This window comes from Gossypium hirsutum, chromosome D10, assembly GCF_007990345.1.
Source record: "Gossypium hirsutum isolate 1008001.06 chromosome D10, Gossypium_hirsutum_v2.1, whole genome shotgun sequence".
In the NCBI taxonomy this organism is placed as follows: Eukaryota; Viridiplantae; Streptophyta; class Magnoliopsida; order Malvales; family Malvaceae; genus Gossypium; species Gossypium hirsutum.
Window position 1 is genome coordinate 24273412 of NC_053446.1, and position 25725 is coordinate 24299136.

Below are 25725 nucleotides of genomic sequence, written 5' to 3' on the forward strand. Positions count from 1 at the left end.
AACAGGCTCATATTCAACCTTAACAACTTTGGGTTCCAACGTTTTTCCACTCCTCAATGTGACAACTTTATAATGCTCTTTGCTTGTACTTCTTGGATTTTCAGTGTCACTTGGCAAAGTACCTTGAGGTCTGCTTTGAAGTTCGTTGGCCAGCTGTCCCATCTGATTTTCTAAATTTCTCAAAGATGCATCATTCTTTTTCATATATGCTTTCAATAAATTCTCCAAATTATAGGAAGATTTGGCTTGCGAAGGTTTCTAATCTTGTTGAGAAAATCTTGGCAGATGATTTAGGCGAGATTGCATATAAGAGTTTCCAGGACCAGTCTCTTGATTACTCTATAAGAAATTCGGATGATTTTGCTATGAAGGATTGTAGAAATTTGATTGCGAACCTGAGCCACTCCTATTCTGATTTTGGTTTCCCATGCAATAGATGGATTATAGATTTGATAAGAAATTTTTGAACACATGATTATCTCCATAATACACACATGAAATGTTCTCAAATTGACTCAGATGTTATCCTATTAGATTACCATTGAAACCATTAGCAGTTATGTTCTTAAGCATAGTAGACATAGAAGATACTTGAGGTTCTAAAGAAATAAGTGCATCAATTTCATGTACTCCTGTCACTCTTTTTCCTATGGCTATTTGATTAGTCAGCCACTTCGTAAGCATCATTGTAGGACTTAAAAAGAATATCTTTATTAGCTGAAACGTCCACCACCATTCTTGAATGTGTATTAAGACCATTGTAGAAAGTCTCCAACTAAATACAATGTGGAATACCATGGTGAGGGTACTTTCGCAATAACTTTTTGAACCTCTCCCATACCTCATACAGAGATTCATCATCAAGTTATTGAAATGTAGTGATCTCATTTCGAAGCTTGGCATTCTTACTAGAAGGAAAATATTTCATCAAGAATCATTTAGCCAATTCTTGCCATGTGGTTACCGAGTTAAACGGTGAAGAATTCAATCATGCTCGTGCTCTATCCCTCAACGAGTATAGAAACAACTTCAATCGTAAAGCATCTTCGGTCACTCTAGCCAATTTGAAGGAGTCACTTACTTTCATAAATAAGCGAAGATGTAGATATAGATCTTTAGTAGGCATCCCACTAAATTGGCCCACAGTTTGTAGCATTAAAAACGCTATTTGCTTTAATTCAAATTGTGGTGCCTCAATTTCGGGTCTCACAATTCTTGGATTAAGTTCATTGAAAAGAGGCACAACATATTGGCGTATGGCATGGTCTCTGTCATTAGCAACAGGCCAATGAAAGTAGACGTCTGGTAGAAACAATTGAGATGTAAACTTGTTAGAGTTATGTGACTCAAATTACTGTTAAATAAAACAAGAGATTACTTTCAAGTCAAGTTAAACAAAATATATTTTCTTTCTAGAAGATTTAATATTTATTAGTATAATATATATTTATCATTTATTAGTATAATTTATTTGACCTACGAAATTAGCTTATAATAGACTATTTTACAACATTAGAAAACACCCTAATTAAAAAGATTAGAACTCATAACACTTTTGGAGAATTTTGTGTTTATGTTTTGATGGTTCTTTGTTTTTTGAGTTTCGGGGTTTAGTTTTATCTGCATCTTTTGTATTCTTCATTCTTTTGCCATTATAGTAAAATTATATTTGCTCGTGATTTTTTATCCTCTTTAGACGGGTTTTTCTACGTTAAATTTGTGTGTTCAATTTCTTAATTTCTTTCACTATTTTTTACTTGTTCGTTGCTTAATCTGGTCGATCCCCAACAAAACTAGTTTATTTTTCTTCTTTACCAAAAAAATTAAACTAATTAAAAGAAATAACACAACAAAACTTTAGGTATGTGAATGATTTATGCATTAACTTTCTTTTTAACAATTTGGAATGATTTATCAACTTAATAGCTCAACTTAAAATGATTTTTCAAATGCTATTGTAGATGAATATGATATTAATTTAATTATTTAATTCACTTTATAAATGTATAAATGAATCTAGAGAATGCATAATAATTGTTGTTAAAAAAATTATGAATTGTAATATTAGATTTTTTAGGGCTCAAAATAAGGTGATATTATTTCTTTTTTGAAAAGTCCAAATTTACTAAACATCGCCAAACAGAACCAAACCAAACCGCAATTATTGATTTTGGATATTTTGATTTTTATTCCATATAATTGAAAATCGAATAGAGTGATTCACTTCAATTTTTAGACAAAAATTGAACCAAACCGAATACATCCCTTGCACCAACAACTAACCAATGCACAATGTTTCCGCCGATGTGGTCGAAATTAGGTAAAACGGAACTGGTCTGATTGATATGGACTGAAATTTTAGCTGATGCAAACAAGAGAGCTGATTGCACTGATTTATTACTGGAACGATACACACCAACCAAAACGACTGGAACTGGTGTAGAACCGACATTGATTTAAGTTGCTCCTCCTATGTTATGAGCTTGTTGAATCTACTCTCTAGATCTGGGAGTTTGTTTATGGAAAATAAAAGGGTAAACTATAAAAGGGTCACTCAATCATGCTTTTTGTTCTATTTTGGTCACTCAATTATTATTATTTTTAATTAGCCACTAAAATTTTCAAAATTAAATATTTTAGTCACTCTGAGATGATGTGGACATTTTTTTATTGGTCTAGTAACAAAATTAGCCCTCTGATTGTTACACATGTTATCAGTTTGATCCTAAATATAAAAAAATTCAACAAATTTATCCCTCAATGTTAACAAAAATTTTCATTTTAGTTCCAATTCTAAAAAATTCAATAAATTTGGCCGTCAATATTTACAAAATTATTAATTTAGTCCTAACTCTAAAAATTTAAAAATTATTTTTAGCCCTTTATAACCCATTGGCTAACTAATGATCCCAACAGGGCTGGACCAGGCAATTTTTTTAAAAAAATTAAAGGTTTTGATACCATTTTTTTATTAGATTTACTTAACGATTTATCTCTGAGGTTGTGAACTAATGTATATTTACACACATGTTGAGATTACAATATAGAAGAAAAAGAAGGAACAAAATTTCCTTTAATAAATTATTAAATTAAGAAGATAAAAAATTGGGGAAATAACCTTACAGGGGTGAAAGAGAATTAGTATAGATGCGATAGAATGGGACTAGTAGTGATAAATTTTAGGGATTTTTTTACTTTAATTAACATTAAATATGTATAGAGGGTAATTTCGTAAATATCTTGGAGCGAGGTGGGGTGATTTCATTCTAAACTCGACCTTGACTTGACCCAACCCGACTATTTTTAAAAATTAGCCCGCCCCAACCCTTGACTCTAAGAAAAAAACCTGTTTAGGTAATAATGCCACCAATTATTCCAGATAAGTTCAAAATCAATTGGTTTTGTTCAATGTGAAGCCTAAATTATAGTAAAAGAAATTGTTGCAAGTGGCTTGAAAAAGGGTAATCTTTTTCTTATTTTAATACATCACATGGTTTAATCGAGGGGTTATAAAATGATAAAATTGAATGTTTTTTAATTTTTGGAGTTAGGACTAAATTGATAGATTTGTAAATGTTGAGAGTCAAATTTATTGATTTTTTAAGAAATAACACTAAATTAACAAATTTTGTAAATATTGAGGGCTAAATTTATTATTTTTTAAATATTTAGGATCAAATTGATAAAATATGTATACATTAGAGGGCTACTTTTATTACTAGACCAATAAAAAAACCTATATTAGCTCAGAATGATTAAAATATTTAATTTCAAAAAGTTTAGTGACTAAATTAAAAATTTTAATAATTAGATAACCAAAATAGAACGAAAAACATAGTTGGATGACTATTTTTATATTTACCCAAAAAATCTAAATATTAAATAAAAATAATAAACTTAAATGCTATATTAGTTTTATAACATAATAAATAAAAAAAACAAAACCCCTTAATATTCTGCGTGTAAGTTGCGCTGTCTTATTTTATTCCATTCTTTCTTTTCTCTCTAAATCTCAAAAATTAAAAATAATAAAAAGAACCAAACCGAACAAATCAAAACGAAGCTAATGTATTCATAAATTTTCTCTCATTTTCTCACACTTTCTCATTTGTTTACCGCTATATTTCTTTAAGCACCAAAATTTGCATTTCGTGGGAGGAAGAACCCTTCGCGCTTTTTCCACCCCACCCCTCCTCTCTCTCTCTCTCTCTCTCTCTCTCTCTCTCTCTCTCTTTTTCATTTTTCTTCTAGCACCGACGATCAATTTTGCATCAGATCTGCGGTTTCAATTTTGATTCAATCAGGTTCTGGCTTTGTTTATCTTGTTTATTATATTCGTTCTTTCTTTTTTCTCACATTCAGATCTGCTTCATTTATTTATTACATTATTGATTTGGATTTCCGTTTGGCTATTTTTTTTAAATTTTCGACGTCTATTTTTTAAACTTTCTCCGTGTTTAGCTCAATTATCATTTTGATTATGTTTTCCTCTTCTTTAAATTGATAATGGTTGTAAAGGTTTCTTGTTTCTCTTTCTGGTTGAATGATTTGAGTTTTGTTTCTAATTATTGTAAGTTACACTTAAATAAATATATATATTTATTTATTTATTTTGTTTTTGCTTGCAAAGATTCTTATTGCGCGATTACAAGATTTAGGGATCTGTTAAAAATATTTTTTGAAATTTTAGAATTTTTATCCCGATTAGCTTCTTTACTTGCCTCTAAATGATCTTTATTTTTTCTTTGAATTCTTTTAATAATAAATTTTGTTCATGTGCATCTAATTTTATTCCATTGTGGTCTTGAAAATGGTTCAAGATCTGATCTTTCTTTCTGTTGTTTTTGTCTCTAATGCGACAGGGCTGCTTCATTGTGAACGCAGGCAACGATGAAGAAGGCCTTGGGCCAAACTGTTAGAGACCTGTAAGTTCGTTATTAGATACAAATTCCTCCTATCTAATTAACATTTTTGAATTGTTTGAATATTTAACAGTGTAAAGCAATCTCTTCGTAACAAAATTATACTCTGAAGAATGATCCTTGCGAGTTTGGTCTTTTGTGAATATATATATATATATTTATTGTATTCGTGCGTCTTGGTATTTGCTATATAACCAGTGCTAAATGATTTATTATTCTTTGTTCCTGCAGTAAGAGAGGAGTTAATAAGAAAGTTCTTAAAGTTCCTGGAATAGAGCAGAAGGTAAGAATATTGTTAGAAAGTTCACTGAGCATACGAGTACCTAATAATCAATTGTTGCATAATTGTAAGCATCTATGGTTGTTTCTTGTAGAATTAGGTTTCCCTTTGGCTAGGGGTTTAATAGACTATCTAGATATTGTTCAGTCGATATGATATGTTTTCTGAGATATTAAACTATGAAAGTGATTTTTACTTTGATTGGCATCATAGTTGCCAAAAAGTAAGGGACTTTAACTATTATCTATTAAAATGCTATTATGATTTCGTAATGTTGCATACCCTTGTATGGAAGAGAAGTAGGAAATGGGATTATAAGTGGAATCCAGCTTTATTTTTTTGGTGAAGTTGTGGAGGTCCGGAGGGTTAGTGCTCATGTCTACATTATGGCGAGGTGGCAATGAGTGGAAATATGCTCTTGTTTTCAGAAAGAGAAACTGTAGCTTGATTTTTTTTTTTGTTATACGAGGGGTGATTCACTACCAGTTAGAGGCCTCTGCTTATTCCCCTTCTCAACGAAGTGCTTCTAGAAATGGAGAATTCTGAAAAGTGGTTATATGATTTGGAAAACAAGCTTACTTATATTCGGTGTTGAGCTTCCTGTCACTTCCCATTACATGGCTGGTTTGAGCCTCTTAAGTGAACGTTTGGATGGAAGGGTACTAAGAGGGCTGATTCTTACATTTGTTCTAGGACCCAAATTTTCTATGTAAACTACTTCTGAAGTTAGGCTAACTTCTAATGCTGGTTGTGCTGAATCTTGATAGAATATAGTGGATCCAACTCTTCCATTTTATTTTCATTTGGTAAGAGGAGATTGTCCTTAAATGTATAAAGTAAAATTAGTTTTATTTAACAACAGCAATCACTATGCAACAACATAAGAATATCGCCTGGAATACAATTAAAACTTTGTTTATCTACTTGAATTAGTAATACATTTTTAGCTTGTCTTTAGGTTCTTGATGCCACCAGCAATGAGCCCTGGGGTCCTCATGGGTCACTTCTTGCAGATATTGCAATGGCTACTAGAAACTAGTAAGCTTGAGAGAAATTATGTTTGATTTTCATTACTTATTTGTCACGGCTAAATTTATTTTGCAAATCTCCATGCAGTCATGAATACCAGATAATCATGGCAGTAATCTGGAAACGTATATGTGACACTGGAAAGAATTGGCGTCATGTCTACAAGGTCAGCATTATGTTGAAGGGCTAATTGTATTAGTGTTTGTTCTCTCTACAACTGAAAAAAGTGTTCGTCTAAATACTCATGTAATTGTAAAAGTTTTATCCTTTCACTAAATCTCCTTCAATTCTGCATGGTCATTATGTTGGGGTGTGGTACATTTTTTATGCACTATATTTTGCTTTGTGTTTTCTGTATATATTTTACTTTTCCTCCAATTCCTCCCCACATTAAAATATATCATTGTACTAAGGTATGTTCTTTATTGAGCCTCAGGGTCTGACTGTTTTGGAGCACCTTGTTGCCCATGGATCAGAGCGTGTCATAGATGACATAAGAGAACACGCATATCAAATATCAGTAATTGCTGTTTCTTATGACATTATTTTATGCAGTGTTGATAACGCTATCTGTGGTTCACTGTGTTTAAAACTTTTGGTCTAATTAATGTTCCATCTCATGTTACAGAGTTTGTCCGACTTTCAGTACATTGATTCCAGTGGAAGGGACCAGGGTAGCAATATTCGAAAAAAATCTCAGAGCCTTGTGGTTCTTGTAAATGATAAAGAAAGGATAATTGAAGTAAGACAGAAGGCTGCAGCCAACAAGGACAAGTGAGTCTGCAAAAATGGCTTTATGTTTTAATCTCCTTGCTGTTTTCAACATATGACCAGCATGTACAAAATTGATGAGCATGCATAATTTCATCATGAAATTATGATGAGTACTTTTGTGTTAGAGCATAGATGCTTTCAACATGACAAGTATGGGTGAAAGAGCATGCCCATATTCATACCTTTTATTTTGCAAAATTGACTTGAGAATTATTAAAATTGTTTTTTCTCCTAAGCTGGTGGTATATTTTCGCCATTTATGGCAATTTCTTGAGATTTTACTTGTTCACCCATTTAGTGGTGAAAATAAAATAACTAGTCTAGTCTTGCCAAATCTACCATGATATGGACATGGTGGACTATCTCTGGTTTCCCATTAAAATTTTGAATTTATTTTCTGCAGCCATGGTCCTATATCTTTACTCTAATAGATAATATAGGTAGCATATGGTATTAAGCTTATATAAATGATATTATGCCTTTTCTAATTGAGTTCCATTTCTCAAAGTTCTAATGACATTTCTTGCGTACGATTACAGGTATCCCTGTGATTTAATTTCTTGTCTCGAATAATTTGCCTTGGAAATTCATTTTAGAATATGAGAATATAAATTAATGGAAATGTAGAATTCTTCCGTAACGTATAACTGTTTGTTTTACAGGTTTCGGAGCACATCAACAGGTGGAATGAATAGGGCAGGTTTGGGGGGACAGGGGGACAGATATGATTATGATTATCAATATGGTTATAGAGATGATGATCGGTATGGTAGATATACAGATTCAAACAGTCGTGATGGAGATCGCTACAGCCGAGATAATGAAGATCGCTATGGCAGGGATGGTTACAGGGATGATGACTACAAAGGTAGAAGTACAAGTGTTGATGGTGATCAATATGGCACCAGAAGTAGGAGCTCTGATAGAGACCGTGCTTTTGATGATGATGGTGATTCATCACGGTATGCTTTTATTTCCTTTTGATACCTTTATATGGCTATGTTCTTTTTAAGAGGCATATTAATATTGTTGATTCGATTATTTTTTTTCTTGATTATTTGTTGAAGTAAATATCTTTCTTGTTCTGGATTGCAATTTACATGGTGGAAGTTGACTATTTAATAAGTTCTTTTGCACGAGATTAGGTAATTTTCTGCATACATGGTGCATTAATTAGTAATTTTCTGCATAAAGCTTCTTTCTTCATGAACTTTTGGGTGTTGGTTCAGTCATTGATGTTCTATTTAGTAATTTTCATGACCCCCCCCCCTTGAATCTTAAGTATGGTGCCTTTACCTTCATTGATGCTTGGCATGAAGAATGTAATTAACTGTCGTCTTTGCAGGGGCAGCAATGCTAGAGCTGATGATTATTCTCAGGATGGAAGGTAACCCTGAGTGGGTGCATTCTTAAACTGTCTTAGTTGATCAATTTTTTAACAACAATTATTGCTTTCTAAATTTTCTAAAAATTAAGTTTCTATAGGCGGCATGAGCAGAAGTTCTCTGAACAAAATAATGGTGCTCCTCCTAGTTATGAAGCAGTAAATGAATCTCATAGTCCTGTCCATAGTGAAAGGTATTATTTTGTACCTTAAATGTTTGGAGACATATTGCTTGCTGTTGTATTTTTCTGTGCACTGAAAAGATTATTGATGATAGGGATGGAGAAACTTCAGTAGCAGCTGCTCCCAGGTCATCTTCTCCTCCTGCTAGCAATAATCCTAACCTAGCAACGTCTGATTTTGGTAATTTAGCATCTCCTTCAAATAAAAATGTGGAGGCTTTCAATGCTTTTGATCCACGTGTTTCTGTTTCAGGTACTATATTTGTAATATATACACCATTGTTTGTATGTTCCAGTGGTGTTTCCTTGATCATGGTTGTTTTATGCTCATCCAATAAGAACTTAGTTGATGTGGTGACGTTTTGCTTGAACAATCACCATGCAAAATGTAAATTTCTGAGTTGTTTAAGTATTTAGTTTGATATCCTATATTGGTTCACATTCCATTCCATTTTTAATTTTTTGTCCATAAAATTTATACCCCTTGTTTTCAATTTTGACTTTCCATTACTCATTTAAAATTAAATTGTACTGATTGGAGTCTAACATGATTGTATTTGTATGAACTAAATCTCCTTGTGTTTGAGGAACTAAATTGGATTCTTTTTTATGCTATTGCATTTATCACTTTTAACCTAGAACTTACTTTTTATCTTCTGCTCATCTGTTTCAGCTGCCTCTGCCGGTGCTCCTGTTTCTACACCTGCCCCTGCTCCTCCCACTGCTTCAACCAGTTCTGAAATAGACTTACTCGGTGCACTGTCAGATTCATGGGCGGTTGTGCCAACTCTATCTGAAACCCCTGCTGCTGAGGCTGATGCCCATGCTAAAGGTTCTATACCCTCCTTTGCTGCTAATCCATCAGCATCTAACTCCGGAAATCAGGTAGATATGATTTGTTTGAGGACCTCTTAAACTCCTTTTTCTTTGCTTCATATACAAGGATTTCATCCTTCCTGTCTAAAATATGCCTGTTGGTGATACCATGAATGCGGATGTGCTGTTCTATTGTAGCCTTATCTGTTGTGATTCAATTCATGTATCTTTAATTAGTCAGCATGTAAAACAGCATTGAGTAGTTAATATTGAAGCTACTTTGTGAATTGTTGATATCATCTGTATATTTACTATAGAAGGATAACATAAAAAGGTTTTACGGTGAATTAAAAAGGTATATAAAGGCGAAATCTTATTTTGAATTATATCACTTAACTGATTATGAAAATAATCATCTTCTAGATTTTGCTCTAATTCGTCCCTCTATCCTATCCATCCCCATTATTTTGCCTCTAAACTTCGTCCTTATTCTTTGATTCCAGTGGACATCAATGTGCTCTGAATATTTGTTGTAATTCTGTTGTTAGGGAATAAGGTTTGTTCTTGATACAGGGTTTTGATGATCCATTTGGTGATGGTCCATTTAAAGCTTTCCCTTCAGGGGATGCTGCCTCAGCTCAGCAACAAATATCGACTCCCGCGACTACTTTCCAGGCTACAATGAGCCAAATTATGGAAGCATCTCAGCCACCTTCTGTAAAATCTGAGATTGTCACAGGCTTTGACTTCGGGGAATCATTCTCTGCCAGTGCTTACTCCACTCTCAATGCCTCAAACAGTCAACCTCCCTCAGGAAATTCACTGTTTTTGCCTCAAGATTTGTCGGATCCAAATCAGGAAGATGATATATTGGCAGAAATCCTTCCACCCTCTGGACCTGCAAATGATGTAGCTTCACATACAGTCTTTTCAGCACCATCCAGCCAATCATCACTACCTGTAGCTACTTATGGCCAGCATGCACAATCAGGTGCTAATATGTACCAACCCGCGCAGCCAAGTGCGAATCCATATGGCCAGCTTGCTCAGCCCAGTGCTAATCCATATGGCCAAAATGGGCAACCAAGTGCTAATCCCTATGGCCAGCCTGCGCAGCCCAGTGCTAATCCATATGGCCAAAATGGGCAACCAAGTGCTAATCCCTATGGCCAGCCTGCGCAGCCCAGTGCTAACCCATATGGCCAAAATGGGCACTCAAGTGCTAATCCCTATGGCCAGCCTGTGCAGCCCAGTGCTAACCCATACAGCCAAAACGGGCAGCCAAGTGCTAATCCCTATGGCCTGCCTGCGCAACCCAGTGCAAACCCATATGGCCAGTCAAGTGCTAATCCCTATGGCCAGCCAACACAACCAAATGCTATTCCTTATGGTCAATCTGCACAACCAAATGCTAATCCGTATGGTCAACCTGCACAACCAAATGCTAATCCATACAGCCAACCTGTACAGGTACATGCTAATCCATATGGCCAACCTGCTCAGCCGAATGCTAATCCATACAGCCAGCCTACACAGCCGAATGCTAATCCATACAGCCAGCCTACACAGCCGAATGCTAATCCATACGGCCAACCTGTACAGCCAAGTGCTAATCCATATGCCCAACCCACACAGTCTGTATCTGCAGCCCCTCAAATTCCAGGATCTGCTGCTCAGAGCAGCAATGGGAGCTTAATGATAGGTTCTAATGGTCCTCTCTGTTCACAAATGGCTGCTCAACCTCCAAGTCCTGCTGCACCAGCTACTCAGTTTAACACTGGAAGCTTTATTTCACAGCAGGGTTCTGCTGTGCCAGTTGAGTCGCAGAGTGCTCCTCAAACCACAAACGATTCAGGTGCACATAATAACAGTGATGTCCTGGGAGGCTTTTTTTCACAACCAGGATCGAACACTTCAGTGGCGCCACAGACTGCTACTCCCTCATCAATAGGAGCACTTGCTATAGTTCCGCAACCCTCGAAGGATAAATTTGAGCCCAAGTCAGCAGTTTGGGCTGATACATTGAGCAGAGGACTGGTCAATTTGAATATATCTGGACGTAAGTACTTGCCTTTCCCATCGAAAATATGCCCATTCCAGAAGAATTAACTTTAATTTATTTTCTATATGCACAGCTAAAACAAACCCACTGTCTGATATTGGAGTTGACTTTGATGCTATTAATCGGAAGGAAAAGAGGTTGGAAAAGCCTGCCCCAACTGCAGTAACGTCTACTGTCACAATGGGTAAAGCTATGGGATCTGGTTCTGGAATTGGCCGTGCTGGTGCTAGTGTTCTCAGAGCTCCAGCAAATCCTATGGTGGGTTCCGGCATGGGTATGGGAATGGGTGGTGGTCCTGTTGGAGGTGTTGGCATGAGAGGCTACGGTGGTATGAATCAACAACCTATGGGCATGGGAATGGGGATGAACATGGGTATGAACCCAGGCATGGGGATGAACAACATGGGCATGAATCCAGGCATGGGGATGAGCAATATGGGCATGAATCCAGGCATGGGGATGAGCAATATGGGCATGAATCCAGGCATGGGGATGAGCAGTATGGGCATGAATCAAGGCATGGGGATGAACATGGGCATGAATCCAGGCATGGGGATGAACAACATGGGCATGAATCGAGGCATGGAGATGAACAATATAGGCATGAGCGCAGGCATGGGGATGAACATGGGAATGGGGCAGGCAACCCACATGCAATCACAAAGTGGGATGCCTGGCGGTTACAACCCTATGATGGGTTCCAGTGCCTACTCTCAACAGCCACATGGTGGTGATGGTGGTTACCGGTGAGAAATCATTGTCAATTAGAGTAATGGAAGTTACATGCATGCTTGTGATGCAAGATTAAGAGAGGTTGAAATAGCAAGACCCAATGTTGCCATCGAATTCCAGAGTGTAGTGGCAGCGGCCTGATGATGCGATCCATGTTTATTCACGTCTATTATTTCTCATACCAGCATAAGCTATTGCTCTGTTTTGGCCACGAGTCTCGGTTCATTGCTGGTTTGAGTTTCAAGTGTTGTGAAAATTGTGTAGCAGTGAAAGACAACCAGAGCAAGGGCTCTGGTTGCCTTTCCGTCTTCTCATTCTTCCATTATATATTTGTTGAGCATTTGTTGTATGTGGGCTACATCATAGAACAATAAATATAATCTCCTTTGTTCTTTTTGCATTCATTTTATCATAACCGACTCTTGTAACCAACATGGGTATGGTTTGTCATTTTCAAGTTTTTCCATATTTTTAAGGACTACCGGGGGGTACTTAAAGAGCACAGATACCAGTATATTTACAAGGAAGGTGAAACAATTCCCTTTCTAAAAAATCCAAGCAACCACCTACAAGGTCAGAGTAATTTGGTGGCAGGAGAATGCTTGCTTAATCACTTCTAATGTTGGATTTTGACCAAATTTTGTTCTTTTTTGTTGCGCTAAAATGTTATCTTTTTTCATATAAAACGCAACCTAAGGGGGAAAGGAGGAAGGAAAACTATCTTAAGTTGAGGCTAGCAAGAAAAAGAAAAATTATGGATTAAATTAATCAACTAAACTAAAGAGGTGTTCGGTGTTTTTCCATGTCAAGATTCTAATAGAATGTGATTTCATCTTATTTTTTGTGCAAAATAAAATGTGATTCTTTGAAATTTAATTGATTGAAATGTCATTGCCTCGAAAGTTATTTTACAATGTTTCATATACGCCAACATATTAATATGTTTGGTACACTCAACACAGTCCTACAAATGTAAAGTTACTATGCAAAATTACTTTCGTTAAATAAAAAACAATATTAATGTACTTCAATAATTTGTATTGTTAATAAATATTTGAATTAAATATTTAATAATAATATTTTTCAATAATATTTATTATTAAAAATATTTAAATTATCCACAAGGTGTGAATTTCTCACGTTTTGATCGAATCTATTATATGAATACATTAAAAAGAACAACTTGCATATTAACTCAAGATTGTGAAGATTTAGATTTGTAATTTTTTTTCTCATTACATTGTAGGTATAAATTCAAGTATATTCATATACTGCATATATGTTTTGAAATTATCTTAATAAAAAATTTTCAATTAGTAGTTTAATTAACTGTTAAGGTTAATGCTCTAGGTCTTAGGTAAGAGGACCCCTTTCCCCATTTCTTTTCTTGTTTGTTATGGATGTGTTGTCTAGAATGATTTTTGTTGAAACACAAGCACAATGACTGAGATGTTTTAGATTAAATAGGTATTTTCCTATTGTGTCACATTTATTGTTTTGCATAGGATTCATCATTTTTCATTGAGGCGGCTGTGGAGAATTGTAAAAAGTTGTCGAGCATTATCGAGGAATTTGTTGACGCTTCAAGGCAACAAATGAATTTACAGAAGTTGAGCTAAGTGTTCAGTGCTAATACTGAGTTGAGTGAAAGGAAGGAGATGGGATATGCAATTGGTATTCCAGTGGTTAATTGATGCGGAAATCCTGGATCTAGACACAAGAGAAACACAAATTAGAAATAAAACGAGAATAAATAAAATTAGTTAAATAATAATAATAATAATAATAATAAAAGGATAGATTTGCCCTATGGAACCCTTGGTTAACTTGTAACCAAAAAACACCAATGATTGAGCAGCTCCCTACGAAACCCCTAGAAGAAGAACCTCTAGAAATACCGATGAACGAGAAAGAAATTTAAATATTTGTAACTCCGAAATACCCTCGAAAGTAACAAACTCCAAACTAAATAGCAAGAGAAGAATCACTCTACTCTCAAAAAATTTGCCTCACACAAATTTGGAAAAAAACAAATACTCTCCTTTTTATTCCACCAATTCATGGGCTTTCACTATTCCAATATTGGTCCAGTGAATTGCATTCCGTTATTTGTCAACGTCACGAACATGATGACTTAAATTTGTAGCAACAAAGTCTTGGACAAAAGCATTCATCTTTGATTTTAATTGTCGAGCCTTGCTTCGAGTGATTGGACCACTAGGAAAAACAACCCCTTGAGTGTTACCTCCTTGGCTCGTATCATTCTCCCCCTCTTCAAGAAGATTCGTCCTCGAATCTGAACCTACATCAAATTCAAAAGGAGAAAGATCAGAAACATTGAAAGTAGCACTAACACTATACTCACCAGGAAGATCAATGCGATAAGCATTGTCATTTATTTTCTTGAGTACTTGGAATGGTCCATCCCCTCGTGCATCAAGTTTATTCTTTCTCTTAGAAGGAAATCGTTCCTTCCTCATATGTACCCATACCCAATCTCCAGGTTCAAACAAGACTTGCTTTCACCCTTTATTAGCTCGATGTGTATTGGACTCATTCTTTTTCTCAATGGCTTTACGAGCCTTCTCATGGATCTCTTTCACTAAATCAGCTTTCCTTTCACCATCTAAATTAGCAATCTCATTCAAAGGTAAAGGAAGCAAATCTAAAACAGTAAGTGGATTAAAGCCATATACAATCTCAAAAGGAGTAAAACCTGTGGAAGAATGAACAGAATGATTATAAGCAAACTCAACATAGGGTATCCATTATTTCCAAGATTTAACATTCTTACCTATTATGGCTCTAAGCAAAGATCCCAAAACTCGATTTACCACCTCGGTTTGACATCAGTTTGAGGGTGGCATGTAGTAGAGTAAAGTAGTTTAGTACCTAACTTACCCATAACACCTTCCAAAAGTGACTAAGAAATTTTGCATCTCTATCGGAAACGATAGTCCTTGGGATTCCATATAATCTCACAACTTCACGGAAAACTAGATCGGCAACATGGGTTGCATCATCAGTCTTATGGCATATAATGAAATGAGCCATTTTAGAAAATCGATCCACAACCACAAAGATGCTATCTCGTCCACGCTTTGTCCTTGGTAAACCTATTACAAAATCCATTGAAATGTCAGTCCAAGGTGAACTAGGAACAGGAAGAGGAGTATATAGACCATGAGGCATCACAGTGGATTTAGCTTGTTTACAAGTAACGCAAGTAGAGCAAATTTTCTCAACAAGTTTTCTCATGTTAGGCCAATAAAAATGCTCATGTAAAACATCATAAGTCTTAGTGACTCCAAAATGACCCATAAGACCACCACTATGAGCCTCTCGAACCAACAATTCTCGTATTGAACACTTTGGTAAGCATAGTCTATTATTTCGAAAAAGATAGCCATCATGCTTATAAAATTTGTGAAATGCACCATGTTCACATGCGTCATAAATGCTTGCAAAATCAGAATCAGTGGCATATAAATCTTTAAGATACTCAAAACTTAATAACTTAGTATGCAAAGTACTAAGTAAAGTGTACCTCATTGATAGAGCATCAACCACAATATTATATTTACCTTTCTTATACCTTATAACATAAGGAAAAGATTCAATGAATTCAACCCACCTCGCATGTCGCTTGTTCAACTTACCTTGTCCCTTTAAGTGCTTAAGTGATTCATGGTCAGTGTGAATCACAAACTGCTTTGGTAAAAGGTAATGTTGCCAAACTTCTAATGCCCTTACCAAGGCATACAACTCTTCATCATAGGTCGAATAGTTCAAATGTGCTCCACCAAGTTTCTCACTAAAGTAGGCTAGTGGTTTACTATCTTGCATGAGGACGACACCTATACCTACACGAGAAGCATCACATTCAATCTCAAAGGTCTTTTCAAAATTAGGTAAAACAAGAATAGGAGCATTACACAATTTATCTTTAAGTTCATTAAATGCTAATTCTTGCTTATCTGTCCAATGAAAAGATAGATCCTTTTTAATAAGTGCAGTCAAAGGCGAAACAATTGTGGAAAAGTTACGAACAAACCTGCGGTAGAAACCGGCTAACCCAAGGAAAGACCTTCCCTCAAAAACAGTTTTAGGGATAGGCCATTCTTTAATTGCCTTTACCTTCTCCTAATCCACATGGATTCCTGTAGAACTTATCACAAAACCCCAAAAAACAAGCTTATCCATACAAAAGGTGCATTTTTCATGATTAGCAAAGAGTCGTTCATGCCTTAACACATCAAATACTAATTTAACATGCCCAACATGATCATTTAAAGTTTTGCTATAAATCAGTATGTCATCAAAATACACAACGACAAATTTTCCTAAAAAAGGTCTAAGTATGTGGTTCATTAATCTCATGAATGTGCTAGGAGCATTAGTTAAGCCAAATGGCATGACTAACCACTCATACAGGCCATATTTAGTTTTAAAAGCAGTTTTCCATTCATCACCTTGTTTCATTCTTATTTGATGGTAACCACTTTTTAAGTCAATTTTAGAGAAAATGCATGCACCATTAAGCTCATCCAACATATCATCTAATCGAGGAATTGAATATCGATACTTTACTGTAATCTTGTTGACAGCATGACAATCAACACACATTCTCCAATAACCATATTTTGGGACGAGAAATACAGGGACCGCACAAGGGCTTAGACTCTCACGAATCAACCCTTTCTCTAAGAGATCTTCAACTTGCCTTTGCAACTCCTTAGTTTCTTCAGGATTGCTTTATAGACTGGTCTATTCGGAATACTCGAACCCGGCACAAAGTCAATTTGATGTTCAATCCCTCGTAAAGGAGGTAATCCCTTAGGCATTTCAGAAGGAAATACATCCTCAAAATCTTGCAAAAGATCAACAAAACAACTAGGCGAATGTGTATTAGGGTTAGTCAAAACAAAGTTTTCCCTAAACCTAATAATTACAAATGTTTGTTTTGTACAAAGAGAAAATTTGATATCTCAAAACCTAGCGAATAAACTCACTTTCTCATCTCGTGACTTGTGTGTGCAATCACTCACCAATGTTGGGCCTTTAAGTTGGCTTTTAACACTAAGAGCCTCTTTACTCTCAGCCTTTTTCAATGATTTTACCTCACTTCCCTTACCCATCTCACTAGCAAGTTTGAGTTGATCATTGTAGACTTCTTGAGGAGGAAGTGGAGCCAATGTAAACTTCTTTCCAAGGAACACAAAGGTATATTGGTTAAGGAAACCATCATGATTTACTCATCGATCAAACTGCCATGGCCGTCCAAGTAATATGTGCCCAGCTTGCATTGGAACAACATCACACAAAACTTTATCAGAGTATCTACCAATGGAAAATGAAACTAAGCATTGTTTAGATACTTTTACCTCCCTACTATCATTCAGTCATTGCAAACGGTATGGCCTTGGATGCTTCATATAAGGTAGGCCAAGTTTCTCAACAAGGGAAGAACTTACCACATTGGTGCAACTTCCACTATCGATGATCAATGAACTAGGTTGTCCACTAATCAAACATCTCGTGTGGAAAATGTTATCTCTTTGTTCGCACCCTTCCTCTTTAAACTGGACATTTAAAGCCCTTTGAGCAACAAGTGCTTTCTCACCATACTCCAAGTATTCTTCATACTCATCATGAGTATGCACATCATCAGTATCTTCCAAATGGGGTATCTCATCTTCGTTATCAGACTCAAAATCAACCTTGCCATCTTCTCGAATCACCAATGACTTTTTATTAGGGCATTCTCGAGCATAGTGACCCATTCCTTGGCATTTGAATCAGGTAATATCTTTTGGCTGCTTAATGGCACTAGGAGAAGTAGAAGAAGAAGATGGAGCTCAATTAGTATAAGTAGAACCTTTAAGTGAATTAGGCATACCTTTATCTTTGGAGTAAGTTCTAGGCTCATTTGGCTTGAACTGTGCATCTCTCCCATTCCACAATCTATCATATTGTTTTTGCCAATTTCCTCTCCAAGCAGGATTAGAAACTGAACTAACACCCCTCGTTGTCCCTTTCTTTCGTAATTACTTTTCAATGGTGAGTGCGGTTTGAAGCATCTCTTCAACATCCATGTAGTGTTGTAACTCAACTCGATTTGCAATCTCAGCCTTTAGGCCGGCAATGAATCTAGTCATAGTCACCTCAGCCTCTTCAACAAGATTGGCTCTAATCTGAATAGTCTCCATCTCTTTGTAGTAGTCATCCACAGATCTATCTCATTGAACAAGATGTTGGAGTCTTTGATGGAGTTCTCGATAATAGTATGGTGGAACAAACCGTTTTCGCAAGATGCGCTTCATTTCAACCCAAGTAGTAACAGGTTGCTCTCTATAAAAAATCCTGCTTTTACATAATTGATTCCACCATGTTAGTGCATAATTAATGAACTCAGTGACAACTTATGTTACCTTTTTCTCATCAGAGTAATTGTAACAAGCAAAGACAGCTTCCATCTTTTCCTCCCAATCAAGGTAAGCATCAAGAGCATTCTTCCCTGAGAAAGAAGGAAATTTTGGTTTGGGGGTGTCATTATTTCGTTCCTTTCTCTAGGTACATACTCGGACTCAAAGTCATCATCAAAAACATGGTCCTCCCTTCGTTTAAAAGTTTGATCTCGCGAATTTGATCGGCTTATAAAGGCTTCGTTCAACTTCTTGTAATTATCGGCAATGTATCTCTCTTGAGTTGTAAGTTTTGTATCAAGATACTCCCTTTGCTCTTGTAACATCTGGGTCATGCGATGTTCGAATTGAGTTTGCAACTTTTTCATCTCTTTTTGTAACAACTCGACCAAAGGATCGTTCTCTCTTTTTTGCTCATCCTCTTCATTTTTACTAGTTTGGGATCTAGTGAGCGGCATGGTATCTGTGAAAGATGAAACAAACAGGAACAAGAAAGAATAAATAATAATAACCTCACTCATTAGCTCTCAAAAGAATAACTCTCTGAATGATTCAAAACTTGTAAATATGTTTAGAGAGGGTTACTAATCAAGATAGGGTTACTAATCAAGATCAAATAACGGAGGTGCAAATTTCAAAGAAACAATGAAGACCCTAATTGCTCTAAGAGGCCAATAAACTTGACGAGGCAATTTGTAATGGAGGCTACACGGATGAAGGAATTGTGCGTGCCTTTAATATCTGCTAACACAAGAAGAAACAAAGTGTTAGAAAGCGTAAGAAAAACAAAAAAACGTAGACCTGCAACGATCCCTAACTCTAGAGTCAAAGAAAAGCTTTAATAAGAAAAACACTTAAGAAAACTCTACCCAATTTAAAAAAAAAAACAAAAATCAGAAACGTTTGGTGTCTTAAGATTTTCAAAAATTGAAGCTTTAATTATACTTGAGTCAAGAAAAGAAGAAGGAAAAGAAATTCAATTTTGGGAAAAATAAAATAAAAATAATAACAATAATAGGAATAGAAGAAACCTACGTATGAAAGGTATGCAACTTTTTTTTTGCGGTTTTTTTTGCGCTTTTTGCTTTTTTTTGCGGTTTTTTTGCGCTTTTTGCTTTTTTTTAAAGAATAAGAGGAGAAAAAAATTGACGAAACCGATGAGAAGTGTTTTTGGTATTTTGACTCGTTTCGGATATGATTTTAGCTTCAAAAATAACACCGAATGGCCTGAAACTGATACCAACTGATGCGGAAATCCTGGATCTAGACACAAGAGAAACACAAATTAGAAATAAAACGAGAATAAATAAAATTCGTTAAATAATAATAATAAAAGGATAGATTTGCCCTATGGAACCCTTGGTTAACTTGTAACCAAAAAAGCCAATGATTGAGCAGCTCCCTACGAAACCCCTAGAAGAAGAACCTCTAGAAACACCGATGAACGAGAAAGAAATTTGAATATTTGTAACTTCAAAATAGCCTCAAAAGTAACAAACTCCAAACTAAATAGTAAGAGAAGAATCACTCTGCTCTCAAAAATTTGCCTCACACAAATTTGGAAGAAAACAAATACTCTCCTTTTTATTCCACCAATTCATGGGCTTTCACTATTCCAAGATTGGTCCAGTGAATTGCATTCCGTTATTTGTCAACGTCACGAACATGATGACTTAAATTTGTAGCAACAAAGTCTTGGACAAAAGCATTCATCTTTGATTTTAATTGTCGTGCCTTGTTTCGAGTGATTGGACCACTAGGAAAAATAACCCCTTGAGTGTCACCTCCTTGGCTCGTATCATTAATAGCCTTGGTTTATATATAGGTCTTCTAGCTTTTTAAGAAAGATCCAAATTCAAGATTACGAGGTCTGTAAAGGATAAAATAATGAAAAAGTTACAACATTGGAAACAACAAACACTGCAGCTTTAATAAAAGTTGTTGCTCTTGTTATTCCTATATATAGCATGACATGTATCAAGCTTCCTAAGAAGTAGTGCGACCAAACTAATAAGGAAATGACTAAATTATGGTAGGGTCAAAGGAAAGAGGAATGAAGAAATCATTGGAAGAAGTGGGAAGTCCTAACTAGTGTAAAAGTGGATGGTGACTTGGGTTTTAAAGATTTGGAGAAGTTTAATGATGTTATGTTGGCAAAGTAGTTTTGAAAGTTTTTGAATAAGTTTGAAGCATTATGGGTTAAAGTTCTAAAAATGGCTTTATTTTTTAGATTGTACAATTTTTGTGGCCAATAAAGGTGCTAGGGTTTTTTGGTGTTAGAATAGCTTATTAAAGGGGATGGAGGTTATTAGATAAAAGATTTTATGGCAAGTTAGAAATGGGAAAAAAATATTTCAATATAGCAGGATAATTGGCTTCTAGATTTAAAAAGGAAGCTTTTCACTCAAATTGTTGTCTCTTGAACATATTTTCCTAAGAAGGTGGCTGAATGGATTTGTAGATAAGAAGGAAATTGGAATGTTAATGCTTTGGGTGGTTGGATTGATGAGGAAGCAAAACAAGCAATTAGGAAAATTCCTATTAGATTGAAAGGAGGGAAAGATAAGTTGATCTGGCATTGTGAAAGGAATGTAATTTATAGTGTCAATTCTGGATATAGAATGGTGCACAAAAGTTAGTGTTAACAGATTTGTTACTCCTTCCTCATTTGTTTCTGTTGATGATAAGTTATGGAAAATGTTATAGGGGTTAAATATGCCAAGTAAAATGAAACGCTTTATTTGGAGATTATGTGTAACACCCCATATCTAACCCAATCACCAGTTCCAAGATATAAGATGTCACATTCGTTGCCAAATCAGCTACATTTTTATTTCAATATTCGAAAGAAAAATCATGCAAACATTTAAGTTCTAAAACTTCTATTAACTTTAATTATTCAAATCTGGATCATAAGTAGTCTTATAAAAGCACTTATGAAACTCTGGTAACAAATGATGGACTAAGATGTAAAAACAACCAATACAGGGGTGTTGTCGCAACACCAAAGAATGAGTGTCGTGACATTAAGGGTAATGTCTTTATGTTGCGACTTCAATAGGGTTGAGTAATGACCAAGAAGACAATAACTTGATGTTGCAACTTCAATAGGGGAATGTTGTGACATTGATGGTAAAGGGCTTAGTGTTGCAACCTCTGCAAGGGAAGAGTCGCGACCATGGAAATAGAGGCTTAATGTCGCGATACCAACAAGGGAATGTCACAACTATGAAAGCAGTTCCCTCAATTTGTTTTTATCATTTTTCTCAAACCTGCCAAGCATGAATACCAATTGGTAAAAATGGCCCCAAAGCTCAACTTAACATATTATATGCAGTACCACAAATGCCAAATTAACATTATTAACATATAAAACATCTACCCTTTTCATGATTACAAGTATACATGTTCATTTACTTGACATGTAAGAAATAATTCAATCACAAGCATAATATGGTCAAATGGGCAAGTACACCATCAACTCACTAAATTAATACATATAATGCCACCAACATAACTCTCATATTCAAAATATAAGCATTTTCTATCATATGGACCAAAACATCCAAAATGGACCTAAAGACCAATTCAAGACCTTAGGTACATGTCACTTACTTTAAACAAAACAAAATCTATACAAACTGTCTGAGTCGAGAGTTGAAACTGGATGTCGCACATTGAGCAATAGCGCTCAGTGGTGCTAGCGTGATTTAAATCAATAATCACATATAAACAATACAAAGAACATACAATATGAAATCCAATTCTATCTAAATCACAAGTGCATTTCTTGTTTCACGTGAACAAAACATTAATCTTTAAAACTATTTAACATGCCATATTCCATCATTCAATCACTTTACTATTAAATCTCATTTACATGAATGTCATAGCATATACAAGGGTTATGACATCTTTTTTTTCTATTATGGAATCTATTGATTTGTTATATAACCAGATCAACCCTCAGAGCTTGTAATAACCAAATCATGTGTCATTTCATATGTTTTCATTTAATGCTTAACTTCAAGAACAAATATACAATTCAATAACCAATGTCAATAGGCAAGATCCAAATTTTCATAATCCTTATTAACCAAACACGGACTCAATATGGATACATGAATCATCCAACCATCACACCAATATATTCGACACCTAGTGCCTTATTGGTACGTCTGAAGTATAATTTGCGCTCCGCGCTTCATCGGTATAAACCAAAGTACATTAATCCTATGGCATGCCAACTATACCTGATTCTACCCGAGATCATTAATAAGGTATCCAATGTTTCAAATATGTGCACAAGGTTCACATATCATAGTTTAATACAATAATTCATATCATACTCTTTTCAATTTATATAATTTCATATCATTATACGCATATCATCACATTTTCCGTAAGATTCCAACCATTTAATACTTACCTAGTCATGAGACAAGTAAGATCATTACTTTAAGCATAACTAATTTCAATAATCCATATTGTGATTGAATTTGAATCATGAAAGCACAAACCAAGATAGCTACTCGTCTATTTGTCTTGTGTTTTATTTATCTCGAGACAGCTTGATGTCGTCTTTAGCTACGTACGATAATTCAATTATATAGATGGTATTAGTTTTCACCCAATCATATGAAAAATACATAATCAAACATATTTTATATTTTATTCATTTTAGTCCTTATATCTGAAATACTCATGTTTTTCGATATTTAAGATTGGATCAAAATCTAATTTCATATTATTTCATTAGGGACCTTTTACTTTTAATCTATAGCATAATTTCTTAACAACTTTTAATTTATTCAATTAGGTCCATAATGACATAAAATTAACTAATAAGTTTAATTCAATTTCAAGTCAAACCTTACATTTTTCCCTAATTTCCAACTCAGTTTCTTAATTTAGTTTCCTGACCGTCCATTAATATATTTTCATATTAAATAAAAAAATCCTTTCAGTCATAATTTCACTAACTCAGTTTACGAAGTTGAATTTCAAAACCGCATTTTTCGACACTGAATAAAATCAAGTCGTTACATTATGTAATATTCTGGAGAATATTTATAAAATTAACATTAAGGGTACTCCTTTTTGTTTGTTGTGTAACAAAGAGGTTAAGTCTATAGAACATATGATGCTAATTTGTGATTGGACCAGAGGAGTTTGGTTTGTTGTAAGGATTGGATTAAAATTGATAAGGAGAATATAATTGGTTTTAATAGGTGGTTGTTGAGATTTTGGATGAAAAAAAGGTAACTATTGAGAGTAGAATTAAAATTTCCTTGATTTCCTAAAACGTTTGGAAAGGTTGTTGTGATATGATTGTAGGTAAGAAAGTGTTGAATGTAATTGGTACTATTGAAAGAATTAAAAACGCTTTCCAAGAGGTGATTGGAGCTTTGACTTCTAAGCTTGGTGAAGAGCATAGTATGGGTGGATCTAAAAGTGTGGAAAGATGGACTCTTCCTAATACAGGTTGGCTTAAAGTGAATTGTGATGGTGCAGGTTTGAAGAATGCGGGTAAGAGTTCAATGGGTGTGGTCGTGAGGAATGATAACAGTGTGGTGGCTGGGGGTGAAATAAGGAAGATAAGTTTGTGTAGGTGATGCTTTAGTTGTTGAAACTATGGCATTGTGAGAAGGGTTATTATTAGTTGTGGAAAATGGTTTTAAAGATATTATTTTAGAGTCTGATTCGATATTGGCTATTGATGAATACAAAAAATCTACTGATAAAAGACTATGGAATCTAAGGCCATTACTTGAGGATATTGATGATTTGAGATCTACATACCAATGGGTTCTTTTATCAAAGGTTAAATGTATCAAAAAAAAACCAACAAATTGGCTTACTAGATGTTGTATGAATAGATTTGAGCCTGACGGTTGGGTTAAGAAACCTCCATCCTCGTTTATGTTCATCTTAAATAAGGATGGCCTCTATTGCCTCCATTGATTCTTTTCTTTGTGAGTTGAAAGATGAGTTGCAGGGATTTTGATAGCCACTCTTTGTTTATCCTTGGCATTTTTATTATGTGGTGCTTTATAGTTTTGTTATGCATTTCTTTTTTGGTTTTACAGTGGGATATGTCTTTGTGTGGTGGTCTGTTTGCAATGTGTAATCTCTTTGTTTTGTTTTACAATTATATTTTGTGATGAGTGAAAGATTGTTTCTTTTGGAAAAAAATAGTAGTTTGATTTAGACATATGACATTTTTCTAATAGTTGCTAGAATTTCAATTTTTAACACAAAGGAATTTTCATGTAAACTTTGTTAGGATGACATGTCATACATCTTCTTCTTTTTTTCTGTGAGAAAAATAGGCAACTAACTAGTTTAAAATTTGGAATTGAGAGTAGATGATGCCAATGTTATTACTAGAGCAATGAGATATCATTTGTGAATAGGCTTGTTTTGCACACAATTACTTTATTCTGTAGATTGTCTTAAGCTTTTTGTGTTAGAAAATAGAATTTACTTATAACAAAATAAAATATAGATATTTATCTAGTAAATTTTAAAAAAAAAACTTTGAAATAATGAATTGACGTTGTAAATACTAGAAAATGATTGGATAAGCAACAATTGCAATTTTTTATTTTCTTGTATATTGATTAAGTTAATTAATACCCTAAGTGCAAATAAGATTGTCTTAGAAATTTCTTATTACTTTCCATTTACATGAGAAAGTAACTTTCCCAAAATTAACAACGAAATTACTTTCTATTACTTGTGGGAAAGTAACTCCAATGGAATGTTACATTCTAAGGAAAGTAAACTAATTTTTTTCATGCCAAACATTGGAATCAAATTTGAATCAATTAAATTAATTGGAAAGTGATAACTTTCATCTTACCAAATGCCTTTAAATACAAAGTGAAAGGTTTCTTAGTTGCAGAGGCTAACAAAATTTGAATTTAGCAAGAAAAATTTGCATATATCTTTATACAATTATTTTTTTGCTATAACTCTTAATTTTATTTGGGTTAAGGTAATGAATATATAAATTTATTGAATTATATATGTTGGTGCAAAGTTTGGTTAGTGGTAGAGGTGGTCGATTCTCTCCATTTAGGCATGACAAAAAGTCAATTGATTTGGTGGTTAAAT

At 34.7% G+C, this 25725-nt stretch overlaps 1 protein-coding gene and 1 non-coding gene across 8 annotated transcripts; both read left to right on the forward strand.

Moving 5' to 3' along the window:
• Positions 1 to 791: 791 nt before the first annotated feature.
• Positions 792 to 898, forward strand: LOC121222702 (small nucleolar RNA R71). Its single transcript, XR_005920065.1, has one exon. It is a non-coding gene; the product is annotated as a small nucleolar RNA R71 (small nucleolar RNA).
• A 3091-nt stretch (positions 899 to 3989) lies between these two features.
• Positions 3990 to 12581, forward strand: LOC107914689 (clathrin interactor EPSIN 3). 7 transcript variants are annotated; one of them, XM_041102239.1, is made up of 15 exons: positions 4013 to 4304; positions 4863 to 4925; positions 5154 to 5205; positions 6161 to 6240; positions 6319 to 6397; positions 6668 to 6751; positions 6860 to 7005; positions 7668 to 7967; positions 8351 to 8392; positions 8482 to 8583; positions 8667 to 8752; positions 8825 to 8959; positions 9245 to 9456; positions 9961 to 11446; positions 11523 to 12581. In XM_041102239.1, the coding sequence occupies exons 2-15, from the start codon at positions 4891 to 4893 to the stop codon at positions 12197 to 12199; spliced, it is 3516 nt and encodes a 1171-aa protein (XP_040958173.1). In that variant the 5' UTR covers positions 4013 to 4304; positions 4863 to 4890; the 3' UTR covers positions 12200 to 12581. The 7 variants fall into 7 exon arrangements, with proteins under 7 accessions (XP_040958176.1, XP_040958173.1, XP_040958174.1 ...); XM_041102240.1 differs by having other exon boundaries at positions 4014 to 4304; positions 8491 to 8583; XM_041102242.1 differs by lacking the exon at positions 8825 to 8959 and having other exon boundaries at positions 3990 to 4304; positions 8491 to 8583; positions 8667 to 8824.
• Positions 12582 to 25725: the final 13144 nt, after the last annotated feature.

Bases quoted from the DNA above. Each gene is read 5' to 3' on its own strand.
- LOC107914689 (XM_041102239.1), top strand. From the start codon at position 4,891: ATGAAGAAGGCCTTGGGCCAAACTGTTAGAGACCT. The intron at 7,006-7,667 runs GTGAGTCTGCAA...TTTGTTTTACAG, and splicing joins GCTGCAGCCAACAAGGACAA to GTTTCGGAGCACATCAACAG. The intron at 7,968-8,350 runs GTATGCTTTTAT...TCGTCTTTGCAG, and splicing joins GATGATGGTGATTCATCACG to GGGCAGCAATGCTAGAGCTG.